Here is a 13,994-nt window from a genome sequence, read left to right as displayed (position 1 = left end):
CTGAACTGGCGCTTTTGGATTGGGGAATGTACGGGTGTCCTGAGGGTGGGACTGGCTGGCGTGTCCGTGTGGGAAGTGATGGAGAAGGGAGGCGAGAGGTGGAGAGAAAGGCGGTGGGGAGAGACAATGCTGAGAGGAGACGGAACTGATCCCAGGTCATTTGACAGGGAAGACTAGTACTGAAGGAGAGAGTGCGCTCCAGATTTTCCAGCTCAATATGAAAGAGGGGAGTTTAGTTTCTCACTCCTTCAGGTGTCGATAGCAAATCGGTCTCGTTAACCTAATTAGTGTAATGAGAAAAGTGCTTAAGAGGGTGTGATAGAGCGCGAGTACCAGACTTGAAACAGTCCAGTAGACATTGACACATGGCTGCTATGCGTCTCTGTCAGAGTATGAACACGTCTTAGGATCAGTATCCGTTCCCCAGACACCAGAGTAGCAATCATTTCAGGGCATTCAGAAATGGTTACTACTTGCTAACGAGTGTCATCAATTGGATTCAACCCTCAAGCTACCGACCGTGGTAAATACAGTTTGCATCCAGACTAAAATTGCATTGGCACCACAATATAACGCTTTCCCCGTAATCCTCAGCCCCCTGCTGCCCTCCCACTGGCCTCCCCTCCTTCCACTGTCCTCCCCTTGCCTCCTTCACCCCTACATGACCTTGAGGCCTCACCCCATACCCCAGAAACTGCTGGAATGAAAAGCAAAGCACACGGAAGGATCTGAACACAGCCGACAGTCAAACACTGCCCTCCCATGGCAATAAGACCAACTGCATTATTCTAAATGATTGTATACCTTCATAATGACACAGAATACGGCCGTCAACCTGTCAGGTTACTCCTTATATATGGAGATTAAACTCAGCATCCTTGCCCTGCCCCGAACTAAGCAGTGTTTGGATCCTCCTGAGACTCCCCTCTTGCCTCTGCTGCTATGGCTGGTGCACCCCATCCTACCCTCACCCCCACTAGGGGTCCTGCTGCATTGGACGCATTGCACACTCAACCAACCAGACACGTTTTGCTGCTTGTTTCACCCTGTGTGGAGACTGAGGCGCGAGGCTGGGTTGTGTGATGCTCTAATGCCAGTTATAGTCTCTCCTAAGTGTAAAGCAGTGGCGCCCTCCTGTGGCCAGGTGTTTTCCTGGGAATTTTATTCAGGTACTGTTACCGGCTTGTTCCCTCAGGTAACCCCACTGTCCGCAGGCAGGGGGGGATGGGCACCCATGGGCCTGGAGACACTGTGTGTGCGTGTCTGTGTGTGCGTGGGTGTGCGTGTGCGTGTGCGTCACTCCCACTACACTGTGGTCTCCAGAGTCAGGCTGCCCCATCCCTCCCTGTCCACTCCTGTAGCCCTCTGTCAAGCAGCATGTCTCCGTTGTACTGTATACTCTTACATGTGTTACAAACCAGACCATTGTCCTTCCAATTCAATCAAGGCTAATTTTTCTTTTATCCTCACTGTATTATTACTAGTCGTTCGATGAGTGTAGCCAAGTCTCCTATAAAAAGAGAAAGAGAGAGGCATGAGCTTGATATTAATAGCAGAAGTGTGTTAGCTTCGCTCTCAGTCCCAGAGCTTATTTCTCACAGTCAAAGTGGAGCTGCCAAACCCCTTGGTCAGATATTAGCTGCATGTGATTGATATGTGTTGGACACATGCTTGTAAATGAGCAGATTCAGTCAATATCTCACAATGCTGCTGGCAGCCCATTTACCTTAGAGATAAGCACGGGTCAGGCTGTCAAACCTGTAGGATCACTCACGGATTAACGACGAATCCCAGTTTACCACCAGTATTTGAATGGTCACACGGTTCACTGGGGTTTTAATGCATGATTAAGGGTTGCACATTCTTTGTTATTCAATAACCAACACCTAATAATCCAACAAGGAATAATGTCATGCTTATGTTGGGGTATGATTTGCATGATAGCCTGATATGATGTCCTGATGTGACGTGATACTGGTGTTGTGCGTTCAAAATGTTTGTCAGCAACACTAATTGCCAAGTGAGAACAACTTCAAGCGCTATCTAACATGCCTTAGAGAATACAGTTGTAATCATGTAGAAAGAGCATGTGTTAGACAGTGTATAAAACCACATAGGTGGATGCTCATATATGACATTTTGACCCTTTGCCTCCCTGCCTCACCTTGCTCTCCCTGCCCCTCCCACCTGCCTGTCCTGCGTAGCGGGTCTGAGGAGGAGTTTCCGTCTGAGCCGAAAGGACCGGTCAGGATCGCTCGGAGGAGGGGCCACGCGCGACCCCACCGATCCAGACTTTGCCACCTACGAGGAGGTGACTCGCTACCAGCACCGGCCCAACGAGAGACCCCGCCTGGTGGTTCTGATAGGTATGGCAACAGCTTCAGGATGTGTGGTCATTCTACTTTGACGATACTGCCCTCTAGTGGCCAATGCTACAAACAGCAACTTCCTCTTGTTGTGTGGTAGCCTTATGAGAACCAGACCAATCTCTCCGCAAATATCCTCTTTCATTTGAAGCAGTCAGTCTGCTTGACCGAGCTAGTTGTGTTGTGAGGTCTGATCTACAGTACCTAATGCTATTTATGTTTCTGATAAGTTAATTCATCAAAGTGCACAACAAATGGCACATCCTGTAACTTATCAGAGGACTTAACTTGATGTTGATGCAGATTTTTTTCAGCAAATATAGATTATTTGTCCCTGATAGTTATGTTTAAATAACTATATTTTACTCCCTCTCTCTACCCTCTCTCTCTTTCTCTTTTTCTGTCTCTCTACTCTCTCTCTCTTTCTCTTTTTCTGTCTCTCTACCCTCTCTCTCTTTCTCTTTTTCTGTCTCTCTACCCTCTCTCTCTTTCTCTTTTTCTCTCTCTACCCTCTCTCTCTTTCTCTTTTTCTGTCTCTCTACCCTCTCTCTCTTTCTATTTTTCTGTCTCTCTACTCTCTCTCTCTCTTTCTCTTTTTTCTGTCTCTCTACCCTCTCTCTCTTTCTCTTTTTCTGTCTCTCTACCCTCTCTCTCTTTCTCTTTTTCTGTCTCTCTACCCTCTCTCTCTTTCTCTTTTTCTGTCTCTCTACCCTCTCTCTCTTTCTATTTTTCTGTCTCTCTACCCTCTCTCTCTTTCTCTTTTTCTGTCTCTCTCTCTCCCTTTCTTTTTCTCTCTCTCATTCTCTCTCTCTCTCTCTCTCTCTCTCTCTCTCTCTCTCTCTCTCTCTCTCTCTCTCTCCCTCACTCGCACAAAGGCTCCCTAGGAGCTCGTATCAATGAGCTGAAGCAGAAGGTGATAGCAGAGAACCCGCATCGCTATGCTGTGGCCGTACCGCGTGAGTTACACCTTCTAACCCTCACCCTCTTCTTTCTACACTGACGGCGACTCCAACACCCTAGTAAAGAACTGCTACACCAGTCAAACAATCACAGCTTTCCCCCCTATCACTTGTGTCTCCAGATACCACCAGGCCCAAGAAGCCTCATGAGAAGGAGGGGGTGGAGTACCACTTTGTCACCAAACAGGCGTTTGACGCGGACGCTCTGAGCAACAAGTGAGTCCTCTTTGATGCCATATGGCTGATCTGTGAAGCCATTATGGTCCGTCTCTGTAGTACTCTGTTTTGTTTTGTCTGTTTCGTGCTTAGTTGTGTCCTGTGTGTCCAGGTTCATAGAGCATGGGGAGTACAAGGAGAACCAGTATGGTACCAGTATAGAGGCCATCCGCTCTGTACAGGCCAAGAATAAGATGTGCCTAGTGGACGTGCAGCCAGAGGTAAGGGCCAGGGCACATCCTCTACAGTGATGCATATCCCATTCTGTCACGATGCACTGCACAATATAACCACGGCTATCACATGTAGCCTGTGTCACACCCTATTCTATGCCGGCCTCTGCCGTTTCTCCTGTGTTCTCTTGGTGAGAGTACTTTCTGTTTGAGTCAGGCAGGCTGCCACATTATCTTGTCCCGGTTATCCGTAGCATCTCTGACATCTCAAGAGGACATTTCTCTGATAGCATCTGTCCTCTCAACCCCGTGCACTCTGTGTGACAGCCTACGCAGACTGTGTGGTATTGCGTCTGACTGAATGTGTCCTGGCCCCTTAGGCTTTGAAGACACTGCGGACATCTGAGTTCAAGCCCTATGTCATCTTCGTCAAGCCGCGCGTCCCGGAGAGCAGACGCCGTCGTAGTGCTGCCACCTCACCAGCAGGGGGAGATCATGGGCGAGTGACGGTGAGACCTGCTGTCTCTTGTTCATTACAGTGAGCTGAGTCTGAAATGTGCTCATATGAATGTATCAATGAGTTATTTCACCTTTTTTCTGTTACTCAATCTTCTTTTTTGGGTGGCATGCTTTCTCCTTTCCTATTTTCTCCTCTCCCAAATCTGATATCACCTTTATATCCTTACTCACTCTTATGCTTCTTCCTCATTTTCCTGTACGTCCGTCCGTGTGTCACTCCGTGTGTGTGTGTCTCCGTGTCAGGATGAGGACCTGCAGGAAATGCGTCAGTCAGCCCAGCAGATGGACCAGCAGTACGGCCACCTGGTCGACCGGGTCCTAATAAAGGAGGACTCAGCCAGCGCCTGCACAGAACTCCGAGGCATTCTGGAGCGGCTGGAGCGTGAGACCTTCTGGGTGCCCCTCTGCTGGGTGCGAACCTAACCCCCCTTTCCCCAACCACCACTCTCCAGAAGGGGGATCACAGCCCCCAGCCCTTCTTCCAGCAGGAACCCTATCCTACCCCCTCATCCCTTTCCTGATCTCCTGGATCCCTTACCCTTGGCTCCATGGGCCAGCTTGTGGGGTGTGGAAGATACTGCCCCAAAACCTGTCCTGATACGTGATGCTGGGCCAGCCGCACACTGGCACTATGGGAGAAGGGCAGGCGGCAAAACCCTTTGGAACATTTCTGTGTTTGAGATGTTCAGAGGGAAAGACTGTTGTCCTGGCTGCCCCCCCACACACACACCCGACCCACCCACACACACACATGTACAGTACATGCAATCCATTGATCAAATTCAGGTTTTTCAGATATTTCTTAATTTTTATTTTGTATTATTTATGTCACTCAGCCAGTCAATCAGTCAGTCAGCCAGTCAATCAGTCAGCCAGTCAGACAAACATACAGACATCTTTATTGTGGCTCCATGTGGAGTATCATCTGTAGCTTTCTATGGCCTGCAGTGTTGAGTACTTGAGTTTCTCTTAACACAATAATACATGTATATGCCATTTGAACACACATTTTTATCCAAAGTGACTTCAAGTCAAAAAATGGATACAGGAATCCTGCAGGAAATCCTACACAATTCCTTCACAAAGACAACATGACTGTTTTGTAAGGTTTCCTCACTTAGTGTTCCCTTGTCTATTTCCGTTGCTCGTTGATACAATGCATTCTGAGTGAGACCTATAGCCATTGTTATGTTATTGAAATGTTATCCAAAATCCAATCCACCTGCTTCCATTATACATTATACATAGTATTACTAACCAACACACTCTGTAAATAGTACAGTAGAATAGATGTAACGGTACAGAAATATGGAATGTGAAATAGAATATTATTTCATAATGCTTTTTTTTAATCAATTATTTTATGACTTGGATGTGTTTTAAGGAAGTGCACGACAGTGGAATTATTTAATCGCAGATGTAAATATTGCACATGCAAATCCTACCGTGCCAACGAACGAGCTCATAGCACTTCAATGCAACCTGTTGAACTTCGACCCTAAGTGTCTAATCCGGTCTAATCTACAGTAGGTGTGAATTACTTCAGTTCTGAGACACTGGGTGTGTGGATGTCATGTACACACACAAGTGCACTAAAACATGCTATGCTCATTTTTGTGTACATAGGAATGCCCTTTGTATAGCTGACATCAGACACGTTTAAAGATGCAGGTGCACTGTGGGTAATAGGGTTTTGGGGAGGGGGGTGTTCTATGGTCCATCTTGACAATCAGGGTCCTTGTTAAATTGTTCTGTATGAGTATTTATCTACAGGTGAGGACTCTGGGACTAGTGGTATATGGACTCATCCAAGTGTGATTGTGGGTTGGCCTGCTCCAAGTGTGATTGTGGGTTGGCCTGCTCCAAGTGTGATTGTGGGTTGGCCTGCTCCAAGTGTGATTGTGGGTTGGCCTGCTCCAAGTGTGATTGTGGGTTGGCCTGCTCCAAGTGTGATTGTGGGTTGGCCTGCTCCAAGTGTGATTGTGGGTTGGCCTGCTTCAAGTGTGATTGTGGGTTGGCCTGCTTCAAGTGTGATTGTGGGTTGGCCTGCTTCAAGTGTGATTGTGGGTTGGCCTGCTTCAAGTGTGATTGTGGGTTGGCCTGCTTCAAGTGTGATTGTGGGTTGGCCTGCTTCAAGTGTGATTGTGGGTTGGCCTGCTTCAAGTGTGATTGTGGGTTGGCCTGCTTCAAGTGTGATTGTGGGTTGGCCTGCTTCAAGTGTGATTGTGGGTTGGCCTGCTTCAAGTGTGATTGTGGGTTGGCCTGCTCCAAGTGTGATTGTGGGTTGGCCTGCTTCAAGTGTGATTGTGGGTTGGCCTGCTTCAAGTGTGATTGTGGGTTGGCCTGCTTCAAGTGTGATTGTGGGTTGGCCTGCTTCAAGTGTGATTCAAGTGTGATTGTTCTCAGTCTGTATATTGGCTCTGTCGCTCTGAGCTACTGGTGATCTTTGAGTAGAGGCATCACAGCTCTGTGCTCTTTCTTTGTGTGTGGGTGTGGGTGGTTTCGTGCGTGTGTGTGTGTGTATGTGTGCGTGGACTTCAAGTCTTGTTTCATTGTGGAGAACTGATAAACTATCAACAGATCCTCCTTTCCACCAATTCTAATCCGGTTCTCTTTTTAACATGCAATGTGTTCTTAATCTTTTACTGTGCTATGTAAACCAAGAAACCCCGAATGTTGACTTTGTAATGTGACATGTATAAAGTGCCATAGTAAAACCAGATGAACCAAGTGCTACATTGTGTACGTTTTGTTATCGTCAAATCCTACCCGTTTTGAGTTGGACTAAATTGCCATTTTGAGTTGGGTTAGGGTTCTAACCAAACCCCCCGGTGTGTCAGATGTGTTGCATATCAGTTGTACAAACCGAGTGTGAATCAGCTCACATGTTGAACTGAGAGACCAGTAGCAGCAGAAGTTTGGGAGTGCCAACATGCATTCTGCATTCTAAACCATTTTTATTACACATTTCCATTTGACACAGGAGTTGAAAATAAATGAAGTCACAGCATCCTGGGAGGATGGAAATCAAGAAGCGAGTCCTAAAGACCTTGTATGTGTAAAACCTGGAGCTAATATCCATGTCACTGGTTCTTCTGACCACAAACCAGTCCATGAATTCAGTGTGAAAACTGGGCAAAATGGGGGTACGGTTTGGATAGCATGTCCCAGCATCAGTCCTTATACGGGGCCCTGAATCCTCCAAAGATGATTGGTGCCATTCTTGTCTTGTTCCAGGAGGATCCAAAAAGTTGGAGACTCTCAAGACAAAAACAGCTAAGATGACGATTGGTGTAACGTGAGAGTAGACAAAAGATTGACAACAGCCAGAATTCTAAAGTGGCCTCCTCAGAAGACTCCTTTCAGGAGAGCCAGTCCCATCCCCATACAGTCGTTAACAAAACAATGACCTCAGATAGCACATATGCACACTTACACACACATAAACAGACAGTATATCATACGCCACAAACATGCAGTATATACAAATATACTCAAAAATCACATCTGTTTCATCAGCATCTTATCTTGACAATGTCTTGGACAAATCTTCCTGTTACTTCAAGTTTTACTCCTGTCCACTGACAGAGTATTGATGCATACTACAATATGAATGTGGTTGTGTGTTACTGGCTTGTGGTTATGAGTATTTTTAAAAAAAATGAATTCTGTGATTATATTCTTTGTAAAAAATAAATAAATGCAAATTTCTGTAATTATATTCTTTCTATAATAACTCAGACCATGGTTAGGTTTTCATAGTGTGTAATTTGCTAGAATGTACTGTTTGTGTGTATGGTCAAAAGCTGTGGGGAAAGTATGACTTTGTCAATGCATTGAATGTGTGTAGAAGTCACATAAACTCAGCAAAAAAAGAAACGTCCCTTTTTCATGGATCCTGTCTTTCAAAGGTAATTCGTAAAAATCCAAATAACTTCACAGATCTTCATTGTAAAGGGTTTAAACACCGCTTACAGACGGTAGGCAATTACGGTCACAGTTATGAAAACTTAGGACACTAAAGAGGCCTTTCTACTGACTCTAAAAAACACCAAAAGAAAGATGCCCAGGGTCTCTGCTCATCTGCGTGAACGCGCCTTAGGCATGCTGCAAGGAGGCATGAGGACTGTAGATGTGGCCAGGGCAATAAATTGCAATGTCCGTACTGTGAGACGCCTGAGACAGTCCTCGCAGTGGCAGACCACGTGTAACAAAACCTGCACAGGATCGGTACATCCAACCTTCACACCTGCGGGACAGGATGGCAACAACTGCCCAAGTTACACCAGGAATGCACAATCCCTCCATCAGTGCTCAGACTGTCTGCAATATGCTGAGAGAGGCTGGACTGAGGGCTTGTAGGCCTGTTATAAGGCAGGTCACCGGCAACAGAATTGTCTATGGGCACAAACCCACCTTTGCTGGACCAAACAGGACTGTCAAAAAGTGCTCTTCAATGACGAGTCCCGGTTTTGTCTCACCAGGGGTGATGGTCGGATTCGCGTTTATGGTCGAAGGAATGAGCGTTACACCGAGGCGTGTACTCTGGAGCAGGATCGATTTGGAGGTGGAGGGTCCGTCATGGTCTGGGGTGGTGTGTCACAGCATCATCGGACTGAGCTTGTTGTCATTGCGGGCGATCTCAATGCTGTGTGTTACAGGGAAGACATCCTCCTCCCTCATGTGTTGCTCATCCTGACATGATGGCTTGTGGGACTGACAATGCCAACAGCCATACTGCTCGTTCTGTGCGTGATTTCCTGCAAGACAGGAATGTCAGTGTTCTGCCATAGCCAGCGAAGAGCCCGGATCTCAATCCCATTGAGCACGTCTGGGACCTGTTGGATTGGAGGGTGAAGGCTAGGGCCATTCCCCCCAAACATGTCTGGAAAATTGCAGGTGCCTTGGTGGATGAGTGGAGTAACATCTCACAGGCAAATCTGGTGCAGTCCATGAGGAGGAGATGAACTGCAGCACTTAATGCAGCTGGTGGCCACGCCAGATACTGACTGTTACTTTTTATTTTGACCCCCCTTTGTTCAGGGACACATTATTCCATTTCTGTTAGTCACATGTCTGTGGAACTAGTTCAGTTTATGTCTCAGTTGTTGAATCTTATGGTCATTCAAATATTTACACATGTTTGCTGAAAATAAACACGGTTGACAGTGAGAGGACGTTTATTTTTTTGCTGAGTTTATAACACATATTCAATTCAAGTAACAAATTATTAGTCCGATTTTTTTCCACAAGGGAGGATAACCTTGATGACTGACAAAGAACAACACGCGTTTCATAGCCAGGAAGAATGAGACAACTGAACCCCAATATGGGCGGGACCTATCATGTTGTGTCAACCACTGATTGATTGGTCCAAAACAGTTCTTAAGCTTTTTCACCACGGGACCCAAGTTAGAAATGGACAGTCCTGCCGTGACCCAATTGTCCTCCAACTACCCAAATTAAGAATAAATAGTGTGTGACTGTAGATGTATTCTCATAACTCGCGACCCGCCTCTCACATGCCCACTTTGGGCTTCCGATCTTGGTCTAAAATAAATCCATTTGACAAGAAGAGCATGGAGCTTTCATTCTGTTATTATTAATTTGTCAGTGATAGACAACACACTGTCCCGCCCATCGCAGGGTTCAAAGACTCACATCCAAACCAGAGGTACAGTACGAAAGTCCATGAGCAAATTCCAACTTTTTGCACAAAACTCCACTTAGCATCAATGCTATCATGATAATGTGGGAGTTGGAGATGTGCACCAACACCAGTTTCTAGTCAGGAGTATTTCTGTGGTGATTTAGCGCCATCTGGTGGTTATGTTTAGCTTGTGTTTAGCTTGCGTAGCTCCTGTTCCTTTTTGCGCTGCTTCTCTTTCTGGCGTTCCAGTTTGTCCAGGGCCTTGCGCTCCTTTTCCGCTGCTGCGTGAATGTCTTTGATCCGCTTTTTCAGCGCACTGCGGTCCGTGGAACTGTTCACTCCCAAACCCTGATAATAAAATATAATAAAATATCAAATCAAATGTTATTTGTCACATGTGCCGAATACAAAAGGTGTAGACTTTACCATCAAATGCTTACTTACGAGCCCTTTCCCAACAATGCAGAGTTAAAAATGAAAAATATTTTGTTAACTAAAAAAAGGTAGAACGAGGATTGGAACAACTTATATTTACACTGTAGGCTCGTTATTGTTATTTTATTGTGTTACTTAAGTGTATTTAGTCAATATTTTCTTAACTCGATTTTTCTTAACTGCATTGTTGGTTAATAAGTGTTTGTAAGTAAGCATTTCACGGTAAGGTCTGCACCTGTTTTCTTCGGTGCATGTGACAAATACAGTTGAAGTCGGAGGTTTACATACACTTAGGTTGGAGTCATTAAAACTCGTTTTTCAACCACTCCACAAATGTATTGTTAACAAACTATAGTTTTGGCAAGTCGGTTGGGACATCTACTGTACATGACACAATTAATCGTTCCAACAATTGTTACCAGACAGATTATTTCACTTATAATTCACTGTATCACAATTCCAGTGGGTTAGAAGTTTACACACACTAAATTGACTGTGCCCTTAAACAGCTTGGAAAATTCCAGAAAATGATGCCACGGCTTTAGAAGCTTCTGATAGGCTAATTGACATCATTTGAGTCAATTGGAGGTGTACCTGTGGATGGGGGGTCATTGTCCTGGCTGATTTATTTGGATTTTCCCATGATGTCAAGCAAAGAGGCACAGTGTTTGAAGGTAGGCCTTGAAATACATCCACAGGTACACCTCCAATTGACTCAAATGATGCCAATTGTAAACAATTGCTGGAAAATGACTTGTGTCATGCACAAAGTAGATGTCCTTACCGACTAGCCAAAACTATAGTTCGTTAACAAGAAATTTGTGGAGTGGTTGAAAAACGAGTTTTAATGACTCCAACCTAAGTGTATGTAAACTTCTGACTTCAACGGTATACTTTTATTCAAGACAATTGGGTACTTTTCCCACCACTGCATATATGTTGTGGTAAAAGTGGCTAGGCAATCAGGATAGATAAACAGAGTAGCAGCAGTGTGTGTGTGTGTGTGTGTGTGTGTGTGTGTGTGTGTGTGTGTCACAGGAGTTTGGTGGCACCTTAATTGGGTAGGACGAGGAAGTGGCAATGCCTGGAGCAGAAAAGGAGGATTGGCATCAAATGTGTCAAACAGATGGTTTGATGCCGTTCCAGCCATTATTTGTCTTTGGCTTCAAGTCCCAAGTAATGTAAATAAAGTTAGAAAAACAGACACACAACCCTTGATGCGTTGTTTGGGGTTAAATAAAATCAAATAAAAATCCAATACAATTTTATTCGTCACATGCGCCGAATACAACAGGTGTAGAACTTACAGTGAAATGCTTATTTACAAGGCCCTGACCCACAATGCAGTTAAAACGAAAATGGAAAAACAATAGGAAATAAAAGTAACAAGTAATTAAAGAGCAGCAGTAAAATAACAATAGCAAGACTATACACAGGGGGGTACCGGTACAGAGTCAGTGTGCGGGGGGCACCGGTTATTTATTTACATTTTTTTTATTTAACTAGGCCGTTAAGAACAAATTCTTATTTACAATGATGGCCTAGGAACAGTGGGTTAACTGCCTTGTTCAGGCTCCTTAAAAATCCCGTACAAATCAGCTGGGCTTGACAATCTGGACCCTCTATTTCTGAAACTATCTGCCGCCATTGTCGCAACCCCTATTACCAGCCTGTTCAACCTCTCTTTCATATCGTCTGAGATCCCCAAGGATTGGAAAGCTGCCGCAGTCATCCCCTTCTTCAAAGGGGGAGACACCCTGGACCCAAACTGTTACAGACCTATATCCATCCTGCCCATCTAAGGTCTTCGAAAGCCAAGTCAACAAACAGGTCACTGACTATCTCGAATCCCACCGTACCTTCTCCGCTGTGCTATCTGGTTTCCGAGCCGGTCACGGGTGCACCTCAGCCACGCTCAAGGTACTAAACGATATCATAACCGCCATCGATAAAAGACAGTACTGTGCAGCCGTCTTCATCGACCTTGCCAAGGCTTTCGACTCTGTCAATCACCATATTCTTATCGGCAGACTCAGTAGCTTCGGTTTTTCGGATGACTGCCTTGCCTGGTTCACCAATTACTTTGCAGACAGAGTTCAGTGTGTCAAATCGGAGGGCATGCTGTCCGGCCCTCTGGCAGTCTCTATGGGGGTGCCACAGGGTTCAATCCTCGGGCCGACTCTTTTCTCTGTATATATCAATAATGATGCTCTTGCTGCGGGCGATTCCCTGATCCACCTCTACGCAGACGGCACCATTCTATATACTTCCGGCCCGTCCATGGACACTGTGCTATCTAACCTCCAAAAGAGCTTCAATGCCATACAACACTCCTTCCGTGGCCTCCAACTGCTCTTAAACGCTAGTAAAACCAAATGCATGCTTTTCAACCGTCCGCTTGCCTGCACCCGCACGCCTGACCAGCATCACCACCCTGGATGGTTCCAACCTTGAATATGTGGACATCTATAACATTTAAGTACCTAGGTGTATGGCTAGACTGTAAACTCTCCTTCCAGACTCATATCAAACATCTCCAATCGAAAATCAAATCAAGAGTCGGCTTTCTATTCCGCAACAAAGCCTCCTTCACTCACGCCGCCAAACTTACCCTAGTAAAACTGACTATCCTACCGATCCTCGACTTCGGTGATGTCATCTACAAAATTGCTTCCAACACTCTACTCAGCAAACTGGATGCAGTTTATCACAGTGCCATCCGTTTTGTCACTAAAGCACCTTATACCACCCACCACTGCGACTTGTATGCTCTAGTCGGCTGGCCCTCGCTACATATTCGTCGCCAGACCCACTGGCTCCAGGTCATCTACAAGTCCATGCTAGGTAAAGCTCCGCCTTATCTCAGTTCACTGGTCACGATGGCAACACCCATCCGTAGCACGCGCTCCAGCAGGTGTATCTCACGGATCATCCCTAAAGCCAACACCTCATTTGGCTGCCTTTCGTTCCAGTTCACTGCTGCCTGTGACTGGAACGAATTGCAAAAATCGCTGAAGTTGGAGACTTATCTCCCTCACCAACTTCAAACATCTGCTATCTGAGCAGCTAACCGATCGCTGAAGCTGTACATAGTCTATCGGTAAATAGCCCACCCATTTTTACCTACCTCATCCCCATACTGTTTTTATGTATTTACTTACTGCTCTTTAGCACACCAATAGCTCTACCTGTACATGACCATCTGATCATTTATCACTCCAGTGTTAATATGCAAAATTGTAATTATTCGCCTACCTCCTCATGCCTTTTGCACACAATGTATATAGACTCCCCTTTTTTCCTACTGTGTTGTTGACTTGTTAACTGTTTACTCCATGTGTAACTCTGTGTTGTCTGTTCATACTGCTATGCTTTATCTTGGCCAGGTCGCAGTTGCAAATGAGAACTTGTTCTCAACTAGCCTACCTGGTTAATTAAAAGTGAAATAAATAAATAAATAAATAAAATAAAAACTTCTTGAGTGTAGGGGGCAGGATTTTCGTTTTTGGCTAAAAAACATACCCATTTGAAACTGCCTTTTTCTCAGGCCCAGAAACTAGAATATGCATATAATTGTCAGATTAGGATAGAAAACACTAAATTTTCCAAAACTGTCAAAATATTGTCTGAGTATAACAGAGCCGATATTGCAGGCGAAAACCTGAGGAAAATCAAA

The 13,994-nt window shown here is 45.3% G+C and overlaps 2 protein-coding genes across 4 annotated transcripts in view; one reads left to right on the top strand and one right to left on the bottom strand.

Annotated features, from left to right (window-relative positions):
* LOC118384143 (MAGUK p55 subfamily member 3-like) overlaps nt 1-6,969 on the top strand; it is a 40,486-nt gene extending 33,517 nt beyond the window's left edge. For 2 of the 3 annotated variants that reach the window (XM_052518662.1, XM_052518661.1), the window contains 6 exons: nt 2,205-2,366; nt 3,242-3,322; nt 3,448-3,541; nt 3,654-3,762; nt 4,095-4,223; nt 4,477-6,969. In XM_052518662.1, coding sequence (XP_052374622.1) covers nt 2,205-2,366; nt 3,242-3,322; nt 3,448-3,541; nt 3,654-3,762; nt 4,095-4,223; nt 4,477-4,656 — 755 coding nt within the window. In that variant the 3' untranslated portion in view covers nt 4,657-6,969. Of the gene's footprint in view, nt 1-1,103; nt 1,170-2,204; nt 2,367-3,241; nt 3,323-3,447; nt 3,542-3,653; nt 3,763-4,094; nt 4,224-4,476 lie in introns of all 3 variants that reach the window. The other variant, XM_052518659.1, reaches the window with a different exon arrangement.
* Nucleotides 6,970-9,787: 2,818 nt separating this feature from the next.
* Nucleotides 9,788-13,994, bottom strand: part of LOC118384470 (sterile alpha motif domain-containing protein 14-like) — a 40,871-nt gene continuing 36,664 nt past the window's right edge. The window contains exon 10 of the mRNA XM_035771040.2: nt 9,788-10,231. Coding sequence (XP_035626933.2) covers nt 10,067-10,231 — 165 coding nt within the window. The 3' untranslated portion in view covers nt 9,788-10,066. The remainder of the gene's footprint in view (nt 10,232-13,994) is intronic.

This window comes from Oncorhynchus keta, chromosome 5 (assembly GCF_023373465.1).
Source record: "Oncorhynchus keta strain PuntledgeMale-10-30-2019 chromosome 5, Oket_V2, whole genome shotgun sequence".
Taxonomy (NCBI): Eukaryota; Metazoa; Chordata; class Actinopteri; order Salmoniformes; family Salmonidae; genus Oncorhynchus; species Oncorhynchus keta.
Note: the sequence above shows the minus strand (reverse complement) of the source record. Positions and strands in the feature narration are given on the sequence as shown.